We start from the raw sequence: 27,714 nt of genomic DNA on the forward strand, positions 1-27,714 counted from the left end.
TGGATCCGGAAAGTAATATCAATGAAACAAACATTTAAGGAACAAACTTTCACTATGCATATCAACTTTGAATATTTTGCATTCTTCGTCTACAACAATTTCTTCTGAAATAATGTATACTATCAAAAATTTAGGGTGAGACAATGAATCAAAGAGATCAATCGACTTATTATCACTCATCGTCAAACTCTATACCAGCCATTGGCACCTCTGCTTTGATTTCATCCTCATCGTCATCTTCATCAACTTTCATGGACGATCCTCCTTGCTTGAAATCCACTGTGAAATCGTAATCACCATCCATAGCATCCTCTGATGCAACTTGCTTGCTGACCTTCTTTCGTTTTTTCTTTTCTGCTCGCTTCTTTTTTGTGTTGAGCATTCCTTCTTCATCATAAAGCTTCTCGTTTTGCTTGCTTGCTGAGCTTTTTACCTTGGTGTTTCCTGTTTCCTCATCTTCAGCTTCCATAACTTCATCCCCGCCGTTTACATTTAAATCAATGGCTACCTTGTTTTGTATTGATGCTTGTTGATCTTCCTGTTTGGTGAAAATGAGGGATGTAGTTACATACAATGTATTTTCCAACTAACTACCATTTTTTTCCCAAGCTTAGGAAAAAAAAGCATTAAAATTAAAATGGATGGATAGAAAATACTGAATGGGAAAAGAGCAAACCTCGATCATCTGTTGATCAAAGTTCAATGGGCAATTTGGTGGAACCTCAACAGTTTGGAAATCATCAACCGACTTCAAGCTTCCAATGAAAGAAGTTTCAGTTCCGTAGACCTCATCTATATTGAACTCCTTACCAAGTTCAGTAACAATCCTAGTTTCGGAATCAGGTACTTCTCCTTGGTTCCTTGTTGGAGGCATAGTATAATAAGGAATTTTACCTGAAACAAAGAAAACGGACAAATATATTCACAAAGCAACTCCTTACATCTCTTCACAGAGTACTGAGAGAATCAGAGAACATAAGATCTTTTTTTTTAACTTGAGCATACCTTCATTCCAGTCGTACAAAACAATCCTTGCAGCTGCATCAATATCTACAATACCACCTTTCTTAAGTCTTCCCCTGACAGTGGCCACCTTGAACAGAAAGTCATCAACTGTATCGAAGCTAGGGACCTTGTATAATGTGACTAGCACTTGGGCAGGGCAAAGATTTAGGATTTCCTTCACTGCATAGAGGTAGATTGTACACACAATTAATATAAATTCAAGATACAAAAATTAACCTGTAATGGAATTTTTTTTGGAAAAACACTTGTGCCAAAGAGCGCTTTCTTCAGTAAAGAAACAAACAAGAGTTAAAAAACAACTGAATATCCAATATTAAAGCAATTAATGAAGTATGCACTCAACACCCAAACATAACCTATTCTCTTTTTCCAAAAGCTTCTAGGATATGTTGCAATGCCTTAGTAACTTCATCAACGAAGCAAATTAGAGGATGAGATGTGGATCAATCAAAACAAGAATGGACTATATGTTGCAATGTGTTAGTAACTTCATCAACAAAGCAAATTAGAGGATAAGATGTGGATCAATCAAAACAAGAATTGGACTATTCTCCTCTGTGAATCCAAGATTGATTGGATAGTCTTGTGGTTTGGTTTCATAAATTGGCCCATTTGCTAAGTGTTAATAATATGTGGTAATGAGATTGACTTTTATATAAATTTGTAAGAAAATTGATGTCCATTCCCAAGGTAATGCTAGTTTAACCCATATTATTTATGTTTCTTAACAAATATTCATTACCATTCAAAACCATTTGGGGAGCGGTATTAGGTGTTAACGGACAATTATAGAAAGAGTATCAGTCTGGGAGATTGTGTTACTATGGAGTATGGACTATAGGAATTTACTTTGCTCGTTAAATTACACTTAAATTCATTTCCACTACTGCTATTTGTAACCGGCAACAAAAGAGACTGTAAGAAAATTTAGAATTTTAGACTATCAGCAAATAACCAACTCGTTAGATCATAAACAATGCACCAATTACAGCAACCACCAAGTGAAGATTGAAGGTAGGAAATAGTAACCTGGTGCAATAGGATCTTCAAGCTTTTCAATTCGTTTGCAATTTCTAAGGGCTACAGTTGCATCACTCTGCCCAGATTTAAGCATAACAACTCCAGGACAGTCCATCAACTTGACATTCTTGTCCAACTGAACTTCTTGCAGAGACCTTGTTAATCCAGGAGTTGCACCAACATTAGCAACATGGCTTCTCTTCAAACTATTGATGAGACTACTCTTTCCAACATTGGGTAGCCCCACAATGCCAACAGTTATTGACTTTTTGATCTGCAAAGTCCCCAAATCAACAGAGAATGAGTGATTAAATGATAAGATGACTTGTTAACAATCACAGTACTAATATAGGTAACATCAACTGATATACACTGATGGATGGAAGTCTGAAAAGTTTCACGGACTTTTAAACTCTTACCTCGTGACTCCTTGAGTAATTTTTAAGCAACTTAACTAGAGTGTCTGCTCCAAGACAGTCACTGGTCTGCAAAATGTTGCTAGGTTTAGCAGCCTTTGAGGACTTTGAGGACTTCCACCCCAAGTTTGATCTTTGCTCTTGGGTGCTGCACTTAAAGGCCACTGCTGGTAGTTCTTCTCTAAGATATTTTAGCCATTTTTCAACAGCTTCACGAGGTACAAGATCTGATATATAGGCAACAATTTAGAATACAGCAGATGAGTACCATAAACAAACCATATTTTTCTTCAATATAGAATAGCTTAAACTTTTTCCACTTGAGGAAAAACAAGTGCAAAAAACTATCAAAATCTTCATCCACATAATAAATTGTTATAAAACGACACCAGCATGGTGTGATCCATTACCAAAACATGAGTTACTAGGCTAGGGACAAAAACAATCCCTCAATCTCAGAGGCACATGAAAGAATGAATAAATCAAAATGAAATTCATAATATCGGCACTAAGCTTAGTTCAAATTTATGCTCATCTACCAACAACCACCACAACCCCCAAAACAATGACTATCTGCCTTGAAGATATAATTTGAACATGCATAAAGTTTTCAGAGCATCTGACTAGCATGAAGGCAGCAGACTTAGACTTCATAATGGACAACTAGTCTTACAACAAAACATCAAGCAGCTAAAAGAAAGACGTACCAATTTTATTCAACAGCAAAACAAGCTTCTTACTGGGACCCGAGTTAAGAACCAATTTCTCCATATCTACACATCTAGTACCAAGGGGATCACGGGCATCAAGAACTTCCAAAATAACATCAGATGCCTCAATAACCTTGACTAGCTCCTTGTAAAACGCCCTGTCAGAATTATCTGCATAAAATCTCAAAATCATTAGTTCACTACTACAAGGAAAATCATGTGCAGGTAAGTAAATATCTGTAATTTAAGTTGTAGCAAACTCTATTGTTTTGCAAACCTCACATACCTCGGTTTCTAATGAATTCTTTGGCTGGATCTGCTTCTATAACCTCCTCAGCAGGTTGCTCCTCAGTGTTGTCCTCAAGTAATCCTAACTTTCTTTTCTGAGCCTACAAACATGATGGAAGCATCAGAAGATATCAGCTTACATATACATGATACCTCCCAGTTTTCACTAAAAGAACAAGCATGCTTAAATTTTAGACAGCCTATAGATACATAATACCTCCCACTTTTCACTAAAAGAGTAATCATGCTTAAATTAAACATTTTCTATGAAGACTAATCAACCAACAACGTACTCTATACAGCACATCCTTTGGAAAGGGGTGAGTCAAAAGTTCTGCTAGCGTACTATAGGAATTAGACCTGCCTAAATCAAGCTAAATTTTGGTCAACCAACAACATCAGAACGTAAGGTATCAATAGCCAATATCATGCTAAATGATGTGCAATGACCCCCTCCCATTCTCACCATCCAATCCTCCAAAGCTCCAAACACACAGATGCAAACACGAACTGATGGAAGGTGATGTTGGCAGGGGAAATGACTCCCCTAAGAACTTTGGGTCTAGTCAAGCTGCTATGTGTATAATAAATAATACTATATACTCTGTTAGTGTTCAGCCTGTGTTTAAGCATTGTTAATAGCATCTCAGGATTATTTTGCTAACCAATTACTTGTATACTTTCTTCAAAGGCGTATCTTTTTTCTCCCCCTTCACCTTAGATATTAAATAACCGCTTCTATATTTTCACTTCACAGTCATCAACAATAACTTTTAACAAGATCAACTCTATCAAAAGACCCCCCAAAAAAAAAATATTCCAAAGCAGCTAAGCTAATCAACTAAATTACACCATATGTACTCTATTATTGTACTCCAAACCAATACTCCATAACAAAGCATACATCTTAATTCAAATTTTGATTACTTATGGCACTTGGAGTCACAATATAATCCACCCATTATTCTAAATACCAAAGCATAATTTCCATCAATCAATGAATAAAACAGTTAATTGCTCTAGTGTCATCATCGATTCATTTAAATCTATACAACTAAGATGTTAGAAACAAGTCTCCATTCTCCAATCACATCCATAGTTCCAAACACTTTCCCCAAAATTCCCCTACTATTTTGAAATCTGAATTTATATAAAATGTTTACTAAGTTTATGGCATACTTATAGAATCTAAACACTAAGCCCCTGACAAAACGCCACCCCTTTTTTGCATAATTTTGTTTGTTAAATTTAAGTGTCTAAATGTCCATGTCCAATTGTCGCGTATCCAACACGGGTACTTGAGGTGAATTGAAGAGTCGAGAGTAACATAACAATTACATTACATTACATAAAAATAAGTACAATATAATAACCATGAAAACCTTAAAAATTACTCACAAAAACAAATTAAAAATCACATACCTTTTCTTTACGGGCAGCTTTCTTCTGCTCCTTTTCTTCGACGAGCTTAGCACGTTTAACCTCGAGAGATTTAAGCTCCTGCTCCTTAAAAGGCCAATCATTAGGAATACCAGGATCCTTTTCAATCTTACTCTTCTTATTAATTCCAAGTTTTTTTGCTTCCTTAGCTTTCTTCTTGTGATGCTCTTTCACTTTCTTTATAATCTTATACTTCTTCTTCAATGAGACCCTATTACTCTTACTCTCTGCAATAAAAATCAAATCAAATAAAATCAAAGTTAGAATTTTTATCAACAACCCAGAAAAATTAAGAATCTTTATTAACAACCCAGACAAATTAAGGAGTTTACGGTTAGTGGGTTAAGCTTACTTTTGCTTTTCTTCACCATTTTTGGTTTTGATAAAAAATGAAGAGAGAAAAGTAGCTATTTGAAGGAGAAGAATGGCGGTCGTTCTGTGTGAGAAAGACAGAGGGAGAAGGGTTAGGGGTTAGGGTTTATGGATTCACAAGTAGGAGAGATTTTGGTGAGAAATGGCCGATTTATCAAAATTCGGGTCTAATTCTATTGGATTGAACATGAATTCAATATTGGGCTTTTTTTTTTTTTGAAAGGAATTCAATATTGGGCTTTAAGGGTCCATTTTAGTGAGTTTTTTTTTTTTTTTTTTTCAATAGAAGATACACGAATACAATTAGGTTTGTAGGAGCAGTAACTTCGACTGAAAAGAGGCTACATAATCCTAAAATATGAATTAATGGATAAAAAGCATCATACGACATCATTATGATCACGAATCATCATACTAGTTACTGCATAATTGTTAACAACAGACCCATCATAATTTAGATTTAATATTCCTGGTAGAGGAGAGTCTCAATAACCCAAATTAGGTCTTTAGGAAGGGTAAGGAAAAAGTTCTAAATAGAAATATCCAAATAATCGATATTAGTCTGTAGTTGTCATACAATATGATTCAGAAAAGCCTTTTGAAAGACAAATGATGAACTAAATGGTCTATGTTTGAAGTTAATTTATTATTCCATATACTCTGTAAAAGGCAAATAAAATCGATAAACGAATGTGGGAAATGGATTTTAATGACCTAAAGATTACTACCACAAAACAAATTAAGAATTTTTATTAACAAACTAAAAAATTTAAGAACTTTTATACTACATTTTACACCACATATTTTGATGTAGATTATAAACACAACAAATTCAAAATCAAATTTAAAATAATTACACGCATTATTATCAATATCCATTGCTTTAAGAATTTAGCTATTCTGAATTTAGCTATATATCTCCATACTGAAGAAAGGAGTTTTAAGTGCAACTGTACAACTTTCCACTTGGTCATTTTCCCCATAGTGCAATAGTGAAGTCAAATTTATGACAAAGAAAATATCTTTTTGGACTTTTCCTCTTGTAAATGTTGGCTATCAACAAAAGGAAAATGTTAGTTGTAATTTGAATCTAGATTTTAGGATTGTTGTCAGATTTGAAAACCCATGATAGCTTTAACATTTTATATTAGATACAATTGAAATTCTTTACCTGAAGGACGGTTACTATTTGGAAATGCTCATTTCTGTTTGCAATGCAATGCAAAGAAATTTAAGTATGAGAGTTTGCATTTTTGTTGTTGCAATGGAGAGGTTGTAATTGCTGTGAATAAATTCCCTGCTGAATTGCACCGACTATTTACATCACAAGATGAAGATGCTAGGCATTTTAAACAATATAGTCGAGTATATAATTTAATCTTTTTGCCTATAGTTCCTTAGGAGGAAAATTTGATGCAAAGACATATAAAGGAATTTATGTTTTCAAAATGCACGGGCAAATGTACCATTTTGTTCCAGACCTTTTGCCTGTTGATAATAATCCTAAATATTTGCAGTTATATTTTTATGATGGTCAGCGTGAAGTCAATAATCGACTTGGATGCTTTCCACTTTTCCAGAGTTAAGGGAGGATGTTATAAATATATTAATGAAGGTGATTGAAAAGAATCCATATGCAAGATTTTTCAGATCACTGAGAGAAATTCAGGTGGATGAAAATACGAATATTGTATTAAATCAGAACACGGTGTTAGATCAGCGTGTTTACAATGCACCGTCGACAGATGAAGTTGCTGCGGTATGGCCAGATACTGTATCTACATATCAGACTATTAGCCCACACATTCTTGTGTGTGGAAAATCAGCTCAATCTCATAAAATCTATCATTATTATGGGTGTTATGACCCGTTGCAGTATCCGTTGTTGTTTCCTCATGGTGAGTGTGGTTAGACTCAAATCTTAAAAAACGAAGTCATAGTGCAAATCAGCAAGCCCATTTGGTTCCTGATCCTATCAATTCTTGTGTGGTTCATACAGTTGAAGACCTGCTTGATGAAGAAGCATCACGTGAGTATTCTTCCAAAAGAATGGGTGAAAAGAAGTTCAAAGTTGACTGTTGTTGGTCGTATGGCATTTGTTCTTCCAGCAGAGGGTGAACGTTTCTTCTTGCGACTTTTACTTCTCAATGTTAGAAATGCAGAGTCCTTTTTGGATTTACGAACTGTGGCTGGTTGTGTTTGTAACACATTTCAAGAGGCAGCCAAACGACTTGGCCTTCTAGAAGATGATGGTCCAGCATTTGTGTGTTTAACTGAGGCATCTGAAATACAGCTACCAGATGCACTGAGACGTTTATTTGCAACAATTCTAATCTTTTGCCAACCCAGTGATCCGCCGGCTTTGCAGGAGGAGTTCTATTCCTTTTTATCAAAAGATTTTCGACATAAGTATAACAACAATTCTGAGAAAATTAAACAGCTAACTGCTAGTTCAATTGAGCAGTATCTTGAAGCAATGGGCAAATCACTTACAAGTTTCGGCTTAGAACATTTGAGCAAAAGCGTTGGCAGTGAATACAGAATAACAAGAGATATTAGTGATGCTTTGGATGCACCTATTCCTGAAGAATATATCAATTCAAAGGAACGTCTCAATGCTGCTCAGCTTAATGCATTTGTCTGTATAATGGAACGCATACATGAAGGGAAGGGAGGTGCATTCTTCATTGATGGGCCAGGTGGTACAGGGAAGACATTTTTATATAATTCTTTGTATGCAGAAGTTCGACTTATGAACAAAATTGTACTTCCCACGGCTACGTCTGGTATTGCAGCTTCAAATCTGCCTTCAGGCCGAACTGCCCATTCAAGGTTTAAAATACCAGTTGACTATGAAGCTTAATTAGCATGTGACGTGCCTAAACAAGGTAGCTTAGCGTTTTTAATAAAAGAAACAACCTTGATTATATGGGATGAATGCTCAATGGCCAACAAGGCTAATTTAGAATCTCTTGATTTATTACTACAAGATCTATGTGAAAACACACTGCTTTTTGGTGGAAAGATGGTTGTTCTAGGAGGGGATTTTCGGCAGGTGTTACCAGTAGTCCCTCATAAGTCACAAAAACAAGCTGTTGAATCAAGTATAGTGCTTTCACATATATGGCCACAGCTTACCAGATTTAGGCTAACAGAAAATCAAAGAGTTCGGGAAGATCCTGCCTTCTGTTCATTTTTTGTTGTCCTTAGGTAATGGTGAATTACAGAAAAGTGAAAACGAATTTGTCAGACTACCTGAGGGAATGGTTCATCATCTGGTTGCTGGGGAGGATCCTATTATAAAAATCGTAAGTGCAACATTTCCTGAACTCAATGATGGCAATATGACTCCTGATATTTTTACAGATAGGGCTATTCTAACACCTTTAAATGATGATGTTGATTTGGTGAATTCTGCTCTAATAAACCAGTTTGCTAGAGAATCAGTTGTTTACGAGAGTTTTGATATAATGTTATATGATACATGCAACATCTATCCCACGGAATTTATCAATAAATTGTGTCCCGGAGGAATGAGTCCTCATGAACTTGTTCTTAAAAAAGACTGTCTGGTGATACTATTACGTAATTTAATGCCTTCTTCTGGTATGTGCAACGGTACAAGATTGATATGCAAGAGGTTCCTTCCTAACGTTGTTGAATGTATGATTTCTGTTGGTCAATATAAGGGGACACGTTTTATTACATCGGGTAAATCTCCGGCCTTCTTCAGGTGGTAATTACCCTTTTCTTTCCGAAAGGAAACAATTTCCTATTAAATTAAGCTTTGCTATGACAATTAACAAGTCAGAAGGGCAGACTCTCAACAGCGTATTGTTGTATCTTCCTCGATCATGTTTCTCACATGGTCAGCTCTATGTAGCGCTGTCTCAGGCTAAGAAGGCCAAAAATGTTGTGGTCTATACCACAAAGGCTCCTGAAGGTTACCATCCAGATTCTGTAAGGAATGTTGTGTCTTATGATATACTGACATTATCAGGAATAATTTGAAGACCAGTGTATCAGGTACTATTACCAAGTATTTTTGAAAAGAAAAAAAAAGTTAGTTCATTTGTCTTTATAATTTTAAAATGCTTTCTGACAACAAAATACTAATTGCTAAAATGTGCAGCTGGATATACTCAGAACATCAACATATAATTACCTACATATAACTACCTATTGCTGCATATTTGTCTTTTCCATTTAACAGGTATAAATTTAATTTATCTTTGAAGAATAAAGTATTTTTAAAAGTATAACAGTCTACATGATTTTTCCTTACAGATAATTACAGCATTGCAAAAAAACCAGAGTTACCTAGAGTGAAGAGTGTTGCTCAGAAAAAGTTACGCTATGCGTTGTCTGAGGACAATGAAACTGATCAGGATGAAACCCCCGACACACCAGCACATAACACTGCTATTGATGAAGTCCTTTCAACTCAAGATCAGTCTAGTAAACCAACTACTGACCAGAACTTGGATGCTGAACCTTAACTGTCTAGGGTACATGTATTTAAGAATAATTAGTATTGGTAATAGCCAAGTCATCTATAGGCTTATAAAATAGGAATAAGTTTCCATGATGTATAGTTATCGGTAATGTAGCTTCATGGCTTTTGGACTTTTAAATGACACACACATGGAACTACCATTTGTGTGTTAATCTACTATAAGACTATGTGTATATAGTATTGTGTTGCTACAACACACTTTCTAGGTTTAAAAGTAATCTATCTGTACTTCCAAATTTTCTAATGATATATGGAAAAACAGGTAGACAGTATGTCTATTTATTAAGTATATATTTCTTCATTTCATTTCATAGTCTCATATTGTCAATTTTTTCAGGCTTGCTTATATTGGGTGTTCTAGCTGCTGAAAACGCACAAATCTCCCACTAAAGAAACTGTAGTCCAGTGCTTCATGTTTCAACAATATGATTTCTAATATGTTGAAAGAAGACAGGTTTTTAGAATCCAATCCCCGTTGATTTTTTTTAACACATAATTTATGGAACCTTTCTCACTTAAGAGATTCTTGTTCAAATATGCCATAATAACCATCTATTTTCGAACAAAAAAACCAATGAAAAGATACATATCCAATTTGAATAACAAAATGTTTATTTTTTCTACTGTAAACATTATATAACTATGACAAAGCTAGGACTTACACAGGTTTATTATATCAGCTGTTTCTATTTATTATTAATTTGGATAAAGAAATTATGATAATTTAGAATAGCGTGTGCAACACACGCGATACTACAACTAGTGAAGTCAAAATATGTATAACCAATAAAAATAGGAAAAATTCAAGTTTATCTCTGAGATAAACATGAAAATATATCTCCTCTCACAAAATATTATTTTACTTTTATTTTTTAAATAATAAAAGTGATATAGTAAATGGCACAGAAATAAATGCAGAAAGTTGTGAGAGGAGATTAACTTAAAATGTTAATCTCAGAGATTAACTGGGGCTCCCTCATAAAAATAAACGGAGAGAGCAACCCTATTTCCACCGTCTAATCACCAAACTCCAATTCGGACTTGCCAAAAACCCAAGAGGCCCCAAGAGGACTAATGATTTACCTCCAAGGATTGTAGATATCAGGGTCCACTCACTCTGCCATTATTCAGCTTTGCAAAACCAGTCATAAACTCAGCCCATTCCTTCCTTCCTCTCTCCTTCTAACAATATGAATTCATGAAAATTAACTTCCAGGTATCATCTAATTTCCCATTTTCTCACCCCCAATTCCCTAAATCCCACTTCAATTACGCCTTTTTATTTGTTAGAATTTTATGCCATTTCTTTGAAAATTAATGAATATGTTGTCTGTTTAGATATTGATTTTTGTTTGTTTATAATTAATTTTCAGTAGATTCAAGCATAAGCGAAGTTCTTATTTTCTTATTTGATTGGGAGAATAAAATGTATTGAGCATTTGGGTGAGATTGAAACTCCAGAAAAATGGCGGAATGTGGGACTGTGCCATCGAATTTTAAGCTGCAATTGCAAACAAATGGGTCTTGGTTCAAACCCCAGAATTCATACCCCAAAAATTTTCCAAGGTGATTGCTCTTCCTCCCAATTTCGTTTGTAATTTTCATGTTGGTATGATAAAATTGTTCATTTTGGTTGTTATTTTGTGGTTGCTAGAATTGTAGTGTTGTTGAATCGAATAAATTGATATAATGTGGGTTCATTTCACCTCATCCTTTGACAAAAGTGCTTTCATGTTGGTATGATAAAATTGTTCATTTTGGTTGTTATTTTGCGGTTACTACAATCGTATTGTAGTCGAATCGAAGAAATTGATATAATGTGGGCTCATTTCACCTCAAAATTCGACAATATGCTGCCTGTTTGTAATGTATAAGCATTTGCAATGGGTGTATAACATAACTTTGTGGAGCCATGTCTATAAATATTGCTCTAATATTGCCTGTTTATGGATATGTAGCTCCCCAAAATGCCTATTGGAAGTACGAGGTTTAGCTTCAGCAATGATGTTAGGGACTTTTGGATGTGTTGATTGGAATATTATGATGGTTTCTTGGGGTTGAACACCTTTGGCACTTAGCATCTTGAGAAATTTGTTAGTTACAATTTTCGAATTCTTTGTTTTGAAGCTTCATTTTTCTTATGTTAATGACAACCCCTTTTAGGCTCGCTCTTCATAATTACATATTCCAGATGTTACCGACTTTCATTCCAATTTTGTTACTAACACTTTCTAGAAGTCATCTCTGTTGTACTGATCGAAGCAATTTGCAAGGCATGTTTTACTGCCTTTTGCTATTTCTTTCTCCAAAAAATGAGGCTTCTGCTTCGGAATAGGAATTTGTTGTTAGTGTTTTCGTGTATAAGTTTAAAGGACAAACTGTCAGTGGCATGACCTGGTGTAATTCTGTAGGAGTATGTCAACTATGCACTTATTTGAGCTGCGCGTTTCATGTTAATTACGAATTAACTTAATTTGTGGGGGGATAGGCATTCTTAATATATAATTTGTTTTGACAACTTTTAATATTTTTCTCTGCAAAGATTATATGTCCACAAAAGTACCTCTATGGAGGTTTTGACAACTTCTAATATTTTTCTCAGCAGAAATTATAGGTCTGCATCACTTCCTTCATGGAGAGTCAGCAAGCGTAGTACTATGTCTGTTGCAGTTACTTTCAGAACTCCTGTTTTTAATGGAAGTCCCATGAGGTGTAGCTGCTTGGGAACTATGATAGACTTTGAGAGTGCTGCTGCATCTAGCTGGGTTCCTGTCATTGACCAAGTGCTTCTGACTGCTAGTGTATTCTTTGCTTATATGGCTGGAGTCATTCCTTCTGGGGGCTCTTATATAAGATCCCAAAAGAACAAGTCAAATGACCTGCTGCTCCCTGAAACTCCCATCTTTTTTGGTAGGTAAGCTTACTGTACTTGAAGTTTGATTTTCTTTAGCATACATCTTCTATTGTACAATTGCAGTTTGCACTGTCTTAAGTTATGAAGATATGTGCTAAATTTTCTTGTTCTAATTCTGCTCTTCCTTTTTCTATTTATTTATATTTAAATTTTGCAGTACAACAGAAAAGGAAGATCAGCTTGGTTGTCACTGTTCCTGGGATGCAGTGAAAGGGAAAATCACAAAGTCTCTTCTAGCTATTGAAAATGGTGTTAGTGTGGAAGAAAATACCAAAGAATATGAATTAGATCGTGCAAAGAGGCCTCTTAATTTGTATGCCGTTGCCATTGGTCCCAGATTCAGGTTGCTTTTGTCTTTGGTTGAGCAACTTGAGAAAATGGTGGGCACAGGTTCTTTATGTCCTATCAGCTTGTTTCCTTGTTGTCAGTTTAGTTTTCGACGTGAAATATATTATCAGACAGTGGACACTTGAAACCTGAAACATGATGCATCTGATGTAGAGGAATGTAATTATATTGAGAAATTGCACGAAAATGTCTGTCTTTTTGTCGGGGGTGAAGCTGCATGTATCTTGCCCTCCTCATACTCGTGGGATCCATACTTTGTATATACATAGTATATATTTTTTTTTAAGGTTTAAGCATGAGACAACTAAGCAAACTGTTTTTCTCCCTTTGATGTGAGTTTACAACTCCTCTGTAGCTCTTTTATACTTTTCCTGCTCCAGAAATCATTTTTCTTATAATGCGAATCCCTTATGAATTATGATTCTAGCTCCTAGGGGCATCTTACCTTGGCTTATTTCTGAAATTAATTGGCAAGAACATAGTTTTTCACTGTGAATTAAGGTCTAGGTCACATGGTATCATGGGGTAGACCAAATATGAAAATTTAAAAACTAAGAATATCATTACACTGTATTTTTTTTCACAAGTATCCATTACTGCCGATTACCACTGTAGAGGTTGGTATTGAGTGGTAGTGGATGTTTACAAAGACATCATGTGATAACTTGTTTCATATAGTGAATTGATTTTGCCTAGTTAATCTCCTTCGTCACCCTTTAACCATGTTGATTTTGTTTCTTCTTTCTTGCTCAAGTTTCTCCATTGTCTGGACAGGTTAATGAAATTCCAGACACATCAATGGCTATGGAAAGGGAGGAATGGCTGGGTTTATTTTCCTCTACAGTAAAGAAGGCTTGTCAATCAGCTTTGTTTTCTTGGATGGAAAAGGAGTTCAGCATAGAAAATTGCAAGCCTGACAAGGTATTTTTTGAATGGATTGCTTTCGATGTCAAAGTCGATACATTTGAGATATCAACATTTTTCTTTGCTCTGTTTTTGTGTAGGAGCTTTTGCTGTCTATGTCAGAGAAGTTGAGAGGAGAAGATATCATCTTAGGAGATTTTAGAAAATCCGGCAAGATGGATCTTTTTGCAGATTTGATAGGTTTTTTCAGATATGGTTGCTTTAGGTAAGTTTGTTTATGGTTGTTGGGGTGCTCTAGCTGATTATTTGCCTAAATTGATTCATGTGGTAGAATGGACTGTACACTCACTATAATGCTTTGAGCACTATATATTTTTCATCCTCTATTGTAAAAGAGAAAAAGGACTTTACCTTACATTTTGCATATCTGGTTTCTGATCAATTAAACTGAATCATCTTTCTGCAACAAACTATTTTTATTATGCACTATTTCTTTGTTTGACTTTTGAGGTATATAATGTTCAAAATACTGATTTTCATATAAGTATGGCATTCAGTTGTAGATTGCTAGAAATCAATAGAAAAAGTCATTTTGAGCAAGAAAAATGTAGACTAACTGATAGATTGTTTTATTATTGATGCTATTATATCACCAATAGAAGTAATACGACCTAGACCTCAGGGTGCTGATTATTAGAATGGAGGTAATACAACCTAGACCTCAGGGTGCTGATTATTAGAAGGGTTGGGCTGGTTGATTCACTACTTGTTCTTGCTTGAGATTTATGGACTTGCTTCCTGTACCTTTTGAGGGTTTTCTAACTTAGTAATGAGCTTTATAAAGCACTGATATTGTTGAAGTTCCTCTTTACCCTTTTCATCTGTGTCAAGTCTGTCAACATTTGTGTATTGATCATCCTAGGGATCCACATTTTATGTAGCTTGCCAAATATTTCTGTCCTTTGATTATACCTGTAAAACTTCTAAAGTTTGCAAATTGAAAAAACTAGGTACTGGCTGAAGTTCTTATACTGCTTAAAAGGGCGCTAAAAAAGCAGCAGACTAATTGTAAGCATTGCCACTTTATAAGGGGAAATTTTTAACTTGGGTTTTGGTGGTTTGGCATTAGGAACAAGTTAGGCAGACAAAGTTTTATCTTGTAATGTCACCAACTAGAGACTCTAGAAGGATAGTTGATTGAAAGAAGTTGGTGATTCAATGAAAAATGAGCCAAAAACGGGATTTTTCAATAAATGGGGAATTGCGTGCAAATGCTACGTGATGGAAATGTGGGAATGTCTACAATCCCTGGGTTTAATCAGATACAATTTGAAGGATTTTGGAGGTCCATTGATCAGGGTTTAACGGAAGAACTTTATAAGTTTCCAAAAATGGAAAATACAGACCAAGATATTGAATTTCAATAATGGCCTAGTTTTTGAAGTGCTTTTATCTTGTAATGCTATTGTAGGTTCTTGGTGAATATATTTTGTACTGAATGCTAGTCTGGAAAATGTTATGGACATCAATTTTGGCTATTATGTTGCTCCCTCAAAATTTATCTAAAAGGTAATAGAAGATGTTGTGCACCTTTTGCAGATTTAACTATTTACTTCTCACTTCTCTAGTAACTAGTAAGTTAAAATGTTGTAACTTAAACAATGGTAAGATTACAATTGTTGTTATTCTTACTGAAATATGTTGATTTATACCCACATCTTATCTCTCTCCCCTCCTATATTACTTTGCCTCAGCCTCCCCTTTCTCAATCTCTCTTTTTCTACTGAAAAACCATGCACAAAATGTGGCTTGATTTGGCTACTAAATTACCCCTCAATGGCCAATGCCAGTGCTTCTAGACTGGGTTTGCCTCCACCTCCTTCAGCCCTTCTCTCATTCTCTTTAACTGCTTTGCTTCTGCCTCCCCTTCTTGCTTGCAATAATTCATTTTTTTGTACATTGGCCTTGAGCATGATGGTTATTGGACTGTGTTGTTAAGGGTGGGAATGATGGTCATGGGCTGCAGATTTGTGAATGGTCGTATGGCGAGGTCACTGAGGTGTGGTTTTAATTGGTGCTGATGATGGTTCTGGGGTTAAAAAGATTCCCATCTATTCTTTTTAAGTTCATAATCTCATATCTTTGATTTCCTCTGTTAAGGTAATAAATTATATGAGGGAAGAGGGTTTCAAAACAGGTGACATGGATACTTAGATTGAAATAAAGGGAAAATGTATTTCAACGAGCACGTAGAATCGGAATGGGATTCTTAGTCTCTCCATCTGTTTGAACGAGCACATAGAACAGCTTCTAGCATCCTTAGTGCCTATAGTTTCCGAAAGACAAAATAATTGACAAAAACCCTGAACTTAGGTAGATTGGTCTGAAAAGTTTTCTTGTGAGCATATCAGTAGGTCTGTGACTACTATATAGAGTAAGGCCTATATTTATTCCGTTTCTTTTTAGTTGATACATTTCAACTTTAGCATTATTCACACACTCCCCTTTGACCGTCTTTTGTGATTTATACATGATGAAAAGTAAGTCATGCGGGGTCTTGTAAGATTTATCTTGATACATGATTTCAGTATATCAACTTTCTATAATTTTTTCTTATTGGTAATTAAAGTGTCAATGGTTGATTTTTTGTATTGGAAAACGTTCCTAAAGAATTGTGTCAGCTGAAAAGAACTGGAGGACTTATGACATAACTTAATACCTCTATTCCGTATCTAACAAAATTCTTCACTTTTCAATATGTGTGTTTAGTAATTCAAGTACAGGTATTTTGTGCCCCTTTTCTCCAATTACCTCAAAACCTTATGCACTTTAGTGTAAGCCTATATGTACTAAAGATTTAATGTGGTAATCCTTCTGTGAACTAGCAGTTGCCTTAGATGTTGAATAGCTTCAGCTGCAGGTTTATTTGTATACAGAATTAGTTATTGGATTTGGATATATCCTTTCTCAGTCTTTCAAATCGCCTCTACCCATAATTTTTTGGTCAAAATGAGCTCCTTAATTCTGGTAAGCTGTTACAACTTTTTATTTTCCCATGTTCTTATATGATGACGTACTAAAAATTAAAGTGAAATTTGCCTTCTGTTGATGCCAGCCTCATCCTTTAACTGCTCTTTGTGATAGTTTATTTATTGTGGTTCAAGTCTCATTAACATCAGGTTGAATAAATCCTTTAAATCCAACTCCAGTGAAGAGTATGTGGTTTTTTCTTGCCCTGTCTTGTTTAAGAGAATGGGGTTCTCTTTCTTTATATTTAGGTTGCTCTAAACTATTATGGAAACTTGGTCTTTTCTGTCTTTATGTTTTGTTTTCCATACTTATTGTCCCTCACTCCCTCTTTGAGCAGTCTCAATATTCAAGATCTAATTTGCAATGAAAAAGTAAAATTGCTGTTCATGACGTACTTACTCAACCTGAAATATGCTCCTACGATAATAATTTATACTAAAAGGTTTTACTCAAGTATTTTGAGCTTTGATTGAATTTATCTCACAGGTGCTCTTTTCATTCATAGTTTATAGTGGGTCATGGGAACAACATTCCATTCTGCGAGGTTATAGGTGTCATTTCACATATTACAATAAATGAGTTTTAATTTGAAGGAAATGAAAAGATATAAAGAAAAATGCCCCACCAGTGACTGTCAACTAACATTTACTATACTATAACTTCTGGTGACTCACATTTATAGAGTTTAGGAATCTTACTTACATAGAAATGTAGAAGTGTTCAGGTCTTTTTACCATTTCTCTTCTTCTCTTTGTTGATTTTTCTTTATGGCGATACGCTCACAAACCCCCAAATTGAAGTTTTATCACTTGACACGGATCTGCCTTTTTTGTTGCAGGGAATGGAGCTACTATGATCATAATGTTTATCCCTTACATGGAGGTGCTATATTGGAAGATCTAATTATTACTCTCGCTGATGCAATATCAAGTATATATTTGGAGGTTATATCTGTAGACAGTGACATTTCTGAAAAGATTAGTAACTTTGGGCTGTCCTTGTGTACTTTGTCGACCAGAGATTTGCAGAAATTAAGAAATGAGGTATCCCCCACTTCATGTTCCTTCATTTTCTTTTCCCTGCTAACAGTCTTGGAATGATCTGTGTCTCAGAAGAGGAGAATTAGGAGCAACTATCATTTCGGTGACCGGCTTTTACATTCTTGTGTTCCAGATCTATACATTGAAATATATGTATATAATCAATCATATATGTGTTCGTTTCACTTTGATATCCTGGGACTTCAGGTCTTCAGCCTAGGCAAGATAACAGGCAACTCAAGGATGAATAGTATATCTTATTACTACGTATTGACTGTTGCCTATGACCAAAATTGTCTCTTAATCTGTTTTAAAATCCATCATCTTGTAAAACTAAGAATCCCCTGAAACTGAATCAGATTATTTCTTTTTGTTCTACCAGTGATGCAATATTGATCTAAGCTAACATAGTAAGTAGCATTGTAGCAATGTAATCGTTATAAAGAAGCTGAGACATAATACACTACCTTCTCCATCCTATAATTGCTCTCTTGTTAAGCTTTGTCACTCTTTAGATGCAAATTGAGAACACTAGTTGGGGGTGGACTAAAGAGTGGTAAAATGTGTACAAAAAGTAGTAAGAGATAGTTTGGGAATTTTGAGAGAAATAGGATTGATGTTGTTTCAGGAGAATACTGGTCTTTATCACATAGGGTAGTTTTTCTAAAAACCAAAGTAGGTAACATGTAGTAATGAGTTCACATCTTGAATTTTGAGACATCCCACAACTAATTTAACAATTTCATAAGTTCTTAACTCTTATTATTTCTTGAAGTCCCAATCCCCCCCTTCCCCCCCCCCCCCCCCCCTTCATGAATTATGACTCAATTTGTGTGAAGTACCTCCAATATTCAGTATTGATGCTAATATGGCAGTCAAAGTAACATTTTGTTCCTTTCAGTCTCTAGAAAGACCTCCATTGTCTTGGAATAGGAAGTAAATAGAGAAGATGAAAAACAGCAGCAATGTATCAATTGCTCCATAAATTTAGCAGTTCTGCCCCCTGACTCTTTGAATTGGATTTATGGTGTAAGGTAGCTATGCGTGAGTGGATTCACCAGAACTTTGGAGAAATTGTATTAATGTATGAGGATCGATTCGACCTGCGAATACTAAAGACTGAACCTTATCGTGAGTCGGCTGAGACACTCGAGGAAAGTCATAGTTGGTGGAGGAGACTTACTCTGAAGAAATCTGTACATGTGCAGTTCTCACTACGCTATTCTGTAGTCAGTACCTTGTCTTTGACTTTAAAGCGCACAAGGGAACTAAGGGCCCTCAAAGGATGGTATATTCCCCTCCCTCCCCCCCCCCCCTAGCTCTTATCTCCCAAATATGTGGAAACTATAATTATTTTACTCTTAATATTGCATGAAATGGCTTAAAAGTTCCACCAAGCACATATATTGAAGTTAGGGCAGTATCTTTGTAATCAGTCTCCTGTTTGAAAGTTTAGCCTTTTGTCCATTCATCCTATTAATGCATGCCTATTTAAACTATGGAATAACAAGAGTAAGGCCCTATTCTCTTCACCTTATTTTTGCTGAACTGAAATTATTTTTATTGAATTGAAATTTTTTTTGCTGAACTTAAATTTTTTTTGTCAAACTGAAATTTATTTTATACTGATAAAAACTTATTTTTACTGATTTCCTATTATATTTGGTCTTTAAAGTAATTGATTTTTATTGCTTAAAAATAATTTTTACTAAACTGAAATTATTTTTTAAGGTGAAGAGTATAGGGCCTTATAGTGCTATTGGATGTGCAAACCAAAAATTATACTCCCTTCGTCCCAAAATATCTGGGACGTTGGACTTTTTTCACTATTCATGTATTAGCTTTGACCATATTTTTTTTACTAACATAATAAAAACATATTTTATCATAAAATATGTTGTTGGATAGGTATTAATATAAAGTTTCATGATATAATTTTTAAAATAGTTTTCATTAATATTTAATCATATAAAAGTAAAGTCAAGCTAGTGTATTGACATGTGTGCAAGGTTGACTGTGTCAGATATTTTGAGATAGAGGGAGTATGATGATAAGAACTGGTACTTTTTTGCAATTGCTTGTGGTGGATTTGTAATATAGAAAACTAGAAAAGTGTGGTGAATAACTAATTTTTGGTGCCAAGTGCTCTTCCTCTGTCATTGAATTGGCTTAGCATGCACACATATAAAGAACTGCAAACTAGACTTTGGTCTTGGATTTAGGTTGCTTTGATTCTTTAATTGCTGTCTGGAGATGAGTAGATTACAAGCTTACAGCTACAGAGATGAAATTTTCTTTCAAAGGTTCATAGAAAACTTTGAATTATATAACTCTATGATACCTGGAAGGAATTAAGGATATGCAATAGTTTATTCTAGAAGCTTCTGACTGTAGTATGGAGGAAGCCATCAACTCATGTGCTTTTTGACAATTGATACCTTGTAAAAGTGCAAGGGAGACACTGATTCTTTTGGTCTTAGCTGAATCTGAGATGTCTTAAACTGCGCAACTTAATATCAAGTATCAACCTTTTGTCTTATGCCGTGTTGCTGTTCTGTTGCTTCTGTATGAGGCATCTATTTAGAGAAGGCACATCTACAACTGTGCCAGCCATATGATTTGTACCTTTGGGAGTATGGGTGTTTTTTTTTTGGGGTTGGGGGGTTGGTAATTAGAAAGGACTTAGGATATATTACATTTCATACTTGTTTTCGAGTTATGATATATGTTCTTGTCTCAGTTGGATCATGGGTGGTTTGTTCAACTTTGTAACATTTTCTGATAGCTTTGTGGCAAAACCGTTTTATTATGGGGCACAATAACTAGAACTAAGAAGTCTTGAACTTTCCTATTATTTTACTGATTAGAAAGGACTTAGAATATATTACATTTCAAACTTGTTTTCGAGTTATGATATATGTTCTTGTCTCAGTTGGATCATGGGTGGTTTGTTCAACTTTGTAACATTTTCTGATAGCTTTATGGCAAACCGTTTTATTATGGGGCAAAATTTGAACTTTCCTTTTATTTTACTGATTGCATGAAATAATATATTTATTTATTTTCTGACGTTAATATTCCTACAAATCTTTTGATTTCAGGAAGTACTACTTCAGCCTCATACTCGAGTTGTCTGACATTGCAGTGCCGATGGTGAAAGTAATAGTTTCTCAGGTTCGCAATGCCATCTCTTTCTTCCTCGTTAGCTTGATTGGACGGTCTGTAGGACTTGTATATACCGGAATAAGGCAATCTCTACGGTGGAAGTAAAGATGACCTCTGGAACTCCCTCATCTCATGCTCCAATTTTGCTTTGTTAGCTAGTAATATACACTTGAGTAGATGGATTATATAGGACAAAGCAACTTGCTACTCCAATCCAGTGATTCTTTTCTGGGCTAGTCCTAAGTTTAGCCCAGCCCATTCTTTTTTGCTAATTGTTGGGCCTTGAAAATATTATTTGTTGTTTTGAGCAGGTCTTTGTCATTTTTGGTGGTAATTATTACAGCACACCTCTATTCAATCGATTAATTCCTTTATTATCATTTCTGTTAATTTATTTTTGCGTTAAATGAGAGGATTGAGCTATGCACAATATAATTAGATGTACATTGTACATTTTATGGACATTTTCTTATGACTCTTATCCCTTTATTATCAATGAGTATTCAAGGTTAGAGGATCAAAACTTACTAAAAGATTCAAGGGGGGTTTTTTCTCCTTCCCTCCACTCCCAAAAGGCGTTTCTTACCTTATTATAAAAATAATGGCTAGAAAGTCGTATGATTCTAGGCAAACCATGATTTATGGAAAATATTTTCAATTTAAAACAAATACGGAATTAGTTTGAGATTATATTTGATTCAATTAGCTTTATTGAATGCTTTTGACTTTCATTTGATTCAAAAAACTTTGTTTAAATGTGCTTGACTTTGATTCGATTCAATTAGCTTTGTTAAATTTATTTGACTTTCATTTAATTCAATTAGCTTTATTAAATGCATTGGACTTTCATCTTATTCAAAAAGCTATGTTTAAATGTGTTTGGCTTTTATTTGATTCAATTAGCTATGTTAAATGCACTTGACTTTCATTTGATTCAATTTTCTTTGTTGAATACATTTGACTTTCATTTGATTTAAAAAGTTTTGTTTGAATGTGTTTTACTTTTATTTGATTCAATCAGCTTTGTTAGATGTGTTTGACTTTGATTTGATTCAATTAGCTTTGTTTGAATGTGTTTGACTTTAATTTGATTCAATTAGCTTTGTTGAACGCATTTGACTTTCATTTAATTCAAAAAAGTTTGTTTGAATGTGTTTTGACTTTTATTTGATTCGATTTGCTTTGTTGAATGCATTTGAATTTCATTTGATTCAAAAATCTTTGAATGAATGCATTTGAATTTCATTTGATTTAATGAGCTTTGAATGAATGTGTTTGACTTTCATTTGATTTAATGAGCTTTGTTGAACGTATTTGACTTTCATTTGGTTCAATTAGCTTTGTTGAATGCATTTGACTTTCATTTGATTCAAAAAGCTTTGTCTAAATGTGTTTTACTTTCATTTGATTCAATCAGCTTTGTTAGATGTGTTTGACTTTGATTTGATTTAATTAGCTTTGTTGGATACATTTGACTTTCATTTGATTCAAAAAGCTTTATTTGAATGTGTTTGACTTTGATTTGATTCAATTAGCTTTGTTGAATGCAATTGACTTTCATTTTATTCAATTAGCTTTGTTAAATGCATTTGACTTTCGTTTGATTCAAAAAGCTTTGTTTGAATTTGTTTTGATTCAATTAGCTTTGTTTAATGCATTTGACTTTGATTTGATTCAATTAGCTTTGTTAAATTCATTTGACTTTCATTTGATTCAAAAAGCATTATTTGAATGTGTTTGACTTTTATATAATTCAATTAGCTTCATCTAATGCATTTTACTATCATTTGATTCAAAAAGCTTTGTTTGAATGTGTTTGACTTTGATTTGATTCAATTAGCTTTGTTGGATGCATTTGACTTTCATTTGATTCAATTAGCTTTGTTGAATGCATTTGACTTTCATTTGATTTAAAAAGTTTTGTTTGAATATGTTTGACTTGTATTTTATTCAATTAACTTTATTGAATGCATTTGTCTTTCATTTGATTTAAAAAGCTTTGTTTGAATGTGTTTGACTTTGATTTGATTCAATTAGCTTTGTTGAATGCATTTGACTTTCATTTGATTGAATTAGCTTTGTTGGATGCGTTTGACTTTTATTTGATTCAATTAGCTTTGTTGAATGCATTTGACTTTCATTTGATTCAAAAAGCTTTATTTGAATGTGTTTGACTTTCATTTGATTCAATTAACTTTGTTGAATGCGTTTGACTTTCATTTGATTCAAAAAGCTGTGTTTAAATGTGTTTGACTTTGATTTGATTTCCTTTTTTTTCCTTTTTCTTTTTTTTTTTGGGTAAGTAAGAAGTATATTTCATCAAAAAAACTGTACAAAATTTACAAGTGTACAAAGGCCTAAAAAAAACAAGGCAAACTCCTAACTACACATGACCCTAAGGTCAACCACCCACCTAGATTCTGGACCCTTCAGGTGCCACCTTCTAGGAAGGGATCACCCGAGAAACCATAATCCAACTTGAACAGTAGCAGCCCTGCTGCCACCTTCTAGGAAGGGATCACTCGAGAAACCATAATCCAACTTGAATAGTAGCAGCCCTACTACCTTCCAGGAAGGTTACACGGAGCTACAGACAGGTGTACAACAACAACTAGCACTCCCAACCTCAAAATTACATATCATATTTAAGTTGATAAAACCATCTGCAATCTGCTATCTTCCATTTTGCATTGATCAGCTGCTGGATTCTTCCTGTCACCTTTCTTTTAATAACTCTAGCTAAGACATCAGGATGCAACACAACACTATTCTAGAATACATGATTCCTTGCCATCCAAATATGATACACCACAGCTGCTAAGACTGCTAACAGAACATTCTTTTGAACACTGTTCTGTCCCCTTCTTTTCCAATTCTTCCAGGCATTATCAATATTAATTTATTGAATAGGAATTCCCAACCAGCTACAAATGCCTGCCAGACATTTCCTGCTATACTTACAATTAAAAAACAGATGGCAATTAGTCTCTGCACTCTCACGACATAAGAGGCAAGTATTATAACTGCACACCACAAACAGAGCTAGCTTATCTCTAGTTCTCAGCTTGCCTAAGATAGCTAACCATACTATAAATGAGTGTTTAGGAACATTATATCTATTCCACACCCAGCTGCTCCATTGAACTTTTTCCAAGTTGCCATGCATAACAGTCAGCTATCTTATATTTCCTGTCTAGCTAATTATTACTCACAAAACCATCCCTGAGTTCATCCTTGATTCTACACATAAGTTTCCATCCCCAACCTGCATCCTTCTTATGAACATAATTCCACCAGCCTTAATCCTTGATGTATACAGAGTGGACCCATTTGACCCACAAAGAATCAGTTTTCTTTGCTATCTTCCAAATGTAACTGCCTAAAGTAGCCTTATTCCAGCTGATGCAGTCCCTGATAACCAATCCTCCAGCCATTTTAGGTCTGCAAACCCAGTCCCATGCTAAAGAAGGAGCTCTACTCAAAGTTGCATTCCCATCCTAGAGAAAAGCTCTATAGAGTTGAACAATCCTAAGCATGATTGTTTTAGGAATAAGTAAATACTGAGCCTAGTAAGTGTGCAAGCTCATAAGGACAACATTGATTAAAGTCACTCTGGCTATATATGGCAGATTCCTATACTCCAACAATGCAGCTTATTTAGCATTTTGTCAATTAAGGCATCATAATCTGCAACTTTGAGGTGCTTGACATTTGATAGAATACCAAGATACCTAAAAGGAACTTCTCCAACCACAAAACCAGACATACCTAAGATATCATCTTGTATCTGACTTTGGACATTACCAAAGTAAATAGCAACTTTATCAGTGTTAGCTTGCAACCCAGACCTAACCTCAAATGCTTTCAAAGCCCTAACAAGCAGTTTGACAGATTGAGTGTTCCCATATGAAAAAAGCATAAGATCATCTGCAAAAATCTAATGATTCAATCTCAATTGCTCACATCTTTGGTAGAATCTGAATTCCCTTTTCTTCCCTACTTTCCTTAACATTTTAATGGTACATCCCAGCTTAGAAAATCATAAGCCTTCCTCGGATCAACTTTAATGGTACATCTAGGTGGCTTCCTTTTGTTATTATAAGCTTTGAGCATATCATGGCATACTATAATGTTATCCAGAATTGGTCTTCCTGCAACAAAAGCATCTTGACAGGGATCAATTAGACCTGGCGGCACCTCCTAAAGCCTTTCACAAATCATTTTAAAGATGATCTTGTAAATGACATTATAGTAGGCTATGGGTCTGAACTAAGTGACCATATTTGCATTATCTACCTTAGGAATCAAGGTTAGGGTGGTAGCATTAACTTGTTTCTGAAAATTCTCCATGAAATCAAGAATTACCTTGATAATATCTAGACCAGTTATATCCCAAGTTGCGTTGAAAAATTTCCTAGAGAAGCCATCAGGTCCAGGGGCCTTATTGTCATTAATACTCCAGACTGCTCTTTTTACATCTCTTGCAGTGAAAGCTCTGCAAATATTGTCACTATGCTCATTAGAGAGCACACTTCCTTTTGCGATTTCAGCAGGGTGCACATTCCCAGAAGCAAAAGCTTGAGTTCCAAGCAGTTCCTTGTACTACTGCAGGAAAGCATCACAAAAACCATCTGGCTCTGTAAACCATCACCATCATTGATTACAATTGAAAAACCATTTTTCTAAATTCTTCTCTTTCTTAATATGGCATGAAAATAAGCAGAATTCATGTCTCCATCCTTAAGCCAATGAGCCTTAGCCTTTTGCTTCAGAAACTTGTATCTAGCTGAATGAGCAATATCATAATCTTTCCTAGCTTCCTTTTCCTGGAGAATAAGCTCTGTATTATCAGGATATCTATGCAACTTGATTTGAATATCTTTCAATCTGGCCTCAACACAAGAGAAATTCACCAAATTAAGCCTTTTCAAAGCCTTTTTAACCTCTGCTAGCTTCCTCACTACTTGGAACATATCAGTACCAGTCACCTCGGTGTTCCAAGCATCCTTTGTAGCATCATGGAATCCAGGAGCATCAATACACATTTTGAAAAATCTAAAAGGCTACCTAAGATGCCCTCCTCCCTCAAAAAGCTTGATCACACAAAGACAGTGATCCATAAGCCCTTCATGGAAAAAGTTAGCTTGCATCGTTGACAATTTTCATCAATAAAAACGTTAGTTTCGATATTTTTAAAATACTTCATTGACATCTATGCCAAAAATATGATCTTTAAAGGTTATGGACTCATTTTGGCTCTTTGTGTCTCAAAATTGTCAAATAATAATTGAACATGTCTCATTTTGCATGCTGAAAATACCTCAAACTCAGTTAAAATAAATTAAGGGAATTTTTTTTATTTATATTTTTTTAATAATGAAGAAGTTTAAAAATTTGGATGTAGAAATACTTCAACCAAAAATGTAGAGGGTTTCGCTGGTTTGATCCTTATTCAATTATCAATGCTTTGGATGCACTGCCTCATCTTTTTCAACCAATTATTGTTCTCAATTTGTTACATATTTCAAGCTTCAAGATCAAGGGAATTAAAAAATTTAGTGTATATCATTTCTTATAAGGTGGTCCAATCAAATAATTGTAATCATATCACCAAAAAGAGGAAAAGTACCACTTACCCTTTAAACGAAAAACTCAAAAGTGAATGAGGAGTGATAAATAAATACATATAATTTCACAAGAGTACTCCTTAAGTCTTGGAAGACAAATAGGACATACAAATTATTGTACTTCGTCCTTACCTCAACAATGGTTATATCCTAATCTCATATTCACGGGGCATTGTGGTTTCCAAATGGTTATAAATTAATATATGCCTCACACATAAACAACCTCACGGGTGAATTGTGATTATACAATACAGATCAATAACACCATTTTGATACTCCCCCGTTCACAATATAATTTGAGTTAACAATTTAAATTGCAACATGGATTTTGTTTAAAAATATATTCAAATCCACTCCATTAGTCAAGTATCCAACACTCTCCCTTATATTAAGGCATTGCTAAGATGTAGTGTTTGACCCTCTTTAGAATACATGTGTTTTTCTGAGTCATTAATTTGACTCTTTCTTACATAATGTTCCTCTTTACATGAATAAATGTGTATATTCTATTATTTTTGGTCATAACATTAGGGTGCATATAATATTATGTATGTAAGTATGTTATATTCTACGTAGTAAGCTTGCATGGTATGAGTCATCTTCAAATAATTTAATCACTAATAAATCAAATTGGTGGGAACACAAATTTGATGAGAAAATGATAGGTATATCTTTTAGTGGTTGATTATACTTTTACAAAAGATTGCACAAAAAAAAAGTTAAAGTACATTTTTACAAGATAATCTTTGCTCCCTACTACTTTAATTTCTTTGAACAAATTAAATATTTTAGCAAGGTATGTAAGAAAGTTCTTACAATAATTAATTAGAGAAACTTGTTTTTGGAGTTTTTACTTATGCAAAGAAACCAAAACAAAAGCAAAGTTTTCCCACTTTTGTACACTTATATATAATAATGTATGAAGATATATTGAGCCA

General features: G+C 34.5%; 4 protein-coding genes across 8 annotated transcripts; 2 read left to right on the top strand and 2 right to left on the bottom strand.

Moving 5' to 3' along the window:
• On the bottom strand, positions 1-5,466 carry LOC110731881 (guanine nucleotide-binding protein-like NSN1). The gene is made up of 9 exons (XM_021911795.1): positions 5,253-5,466; positions 4,883-5,127; positions 3,459-3,561; positions 3,170-3,343; positions 2,466-2,689; positions 2,056-2,320; positions 1,006-1,185; positions 677-894; positions 1-538 (listed from the first exon to the last, which is right to left on the bottom strand). Exons 1-9 carry the CDS (start codon positions 5,269-5,271, stop codon positions 173-175), a joined length of 1,794 nt encoding a protein of 597 aa, XP_021767487.1. The 5' UTR covers positions 5,272-5,466; the 3' UTR covers positions 1-172.
• A 2,750-nt stretch (positions 5,467-8,216) lies between these two features.
• LOC110731918 (ATP-dependent DNA helicase PIF1-like) lies at positions 8,217-9,771 on the top strand. Its single transcript, XM_021911835.1, has 5 exons — positions 8,217-8,376; positions 8,483-8,878; positions 9,006-9,232; positions 9,286-9,298; positions 9,560-9,771. Exons 1-5 carry the CDS (start codon positions 8,217-8,219, stop codon positions 9,769-9,771), a joined length of 1,008 nt encoding a protein of 335 aa, XP_021767527.1.
• A 1,063-nt stretch (positions 9,772-10,834) lies between these two features.
• LOC110731882 lies at positions 10,835-21,515 on the top strand. Of its 5 annotated transcripts, none has more exons than XR_002513368.1 (9): positions 10,835-11,004; positions 11,162-11,354; positions 12,391-12,702; positions 12,860-13,082; positions 13,825-13,971; positions 14,055-14,179; positions 17,783-17,987; positions 19,023-19,272; positions 21,086-21,515. XR_002513368.1 is itself a non-coding variant. In XM_021911796.1 (9 exons), the coding sequence occupies exons 2-9, from the start codon at positions 11,254-11,256 to the stop codon at positions 21,252-21,254; spliced, it is 1,536 nt and encodes a 511-aa protein (XP_021767488.1). In that variant the 5' UTR covers positions 10,839-11,004; positions 11,162-11,253; the 3' UTR covers positions 21,255-21,515. The 5 variants fall into 5 exon arrangements, 4 of the variants coding, with proteins under 4 accessions (XP_021767491.1, XP_021767488.1, XP_021767490.1 ...); XM_021911796.1 differs by having other exon boundaries at positions 10,839-11,004; positions 19,019-19,272; XM_021911798.1 differs by having other exon boundaries at positions 10,839-11,004; positions 12,394-12,702; positions 19,019-19,272.
• Positions 21,516-24,448: 2,933 nt separating this feature from the next.
• On the bottom strand, positions 24,449-26,194 carry LOC110731919. Its single transcript, XM_021911836.1, has 5 exons — positions 25,904-26,194; positions 25,446-25,751; positions 25,160-25,349; positions 24,881-25,076; positions 24,449-24,590 (listed from the first exon to the last, which is right to left on the bottom strand). The coding sequence occupies exons 1-5, from the start codon at positions 26,192-26,194 to the stop codon at positions 24,449-24,451; spliced, it is 1,125 nt and encodes a 374-aa protein (XP_021767528.1).
• Positions 26,195-27,714: the final 1,520 nt, after the last annotated feature.

This window comes from Chenopodium quinoa, unplaced genomic scaffold, assembly GCF_001683475.1.
Source record: "Chenopodium quinoa cultivar QQ74 unplaced genomic scaffold, ASM168347v1, whole genome shotgun sequence".
NCBI lineage: Eukaryota > Viridiplantae > Streptophyta > Magnoliopsida > Caryophyllales > Amaranthaceae > Chenopodium > Chenopodium quinoa.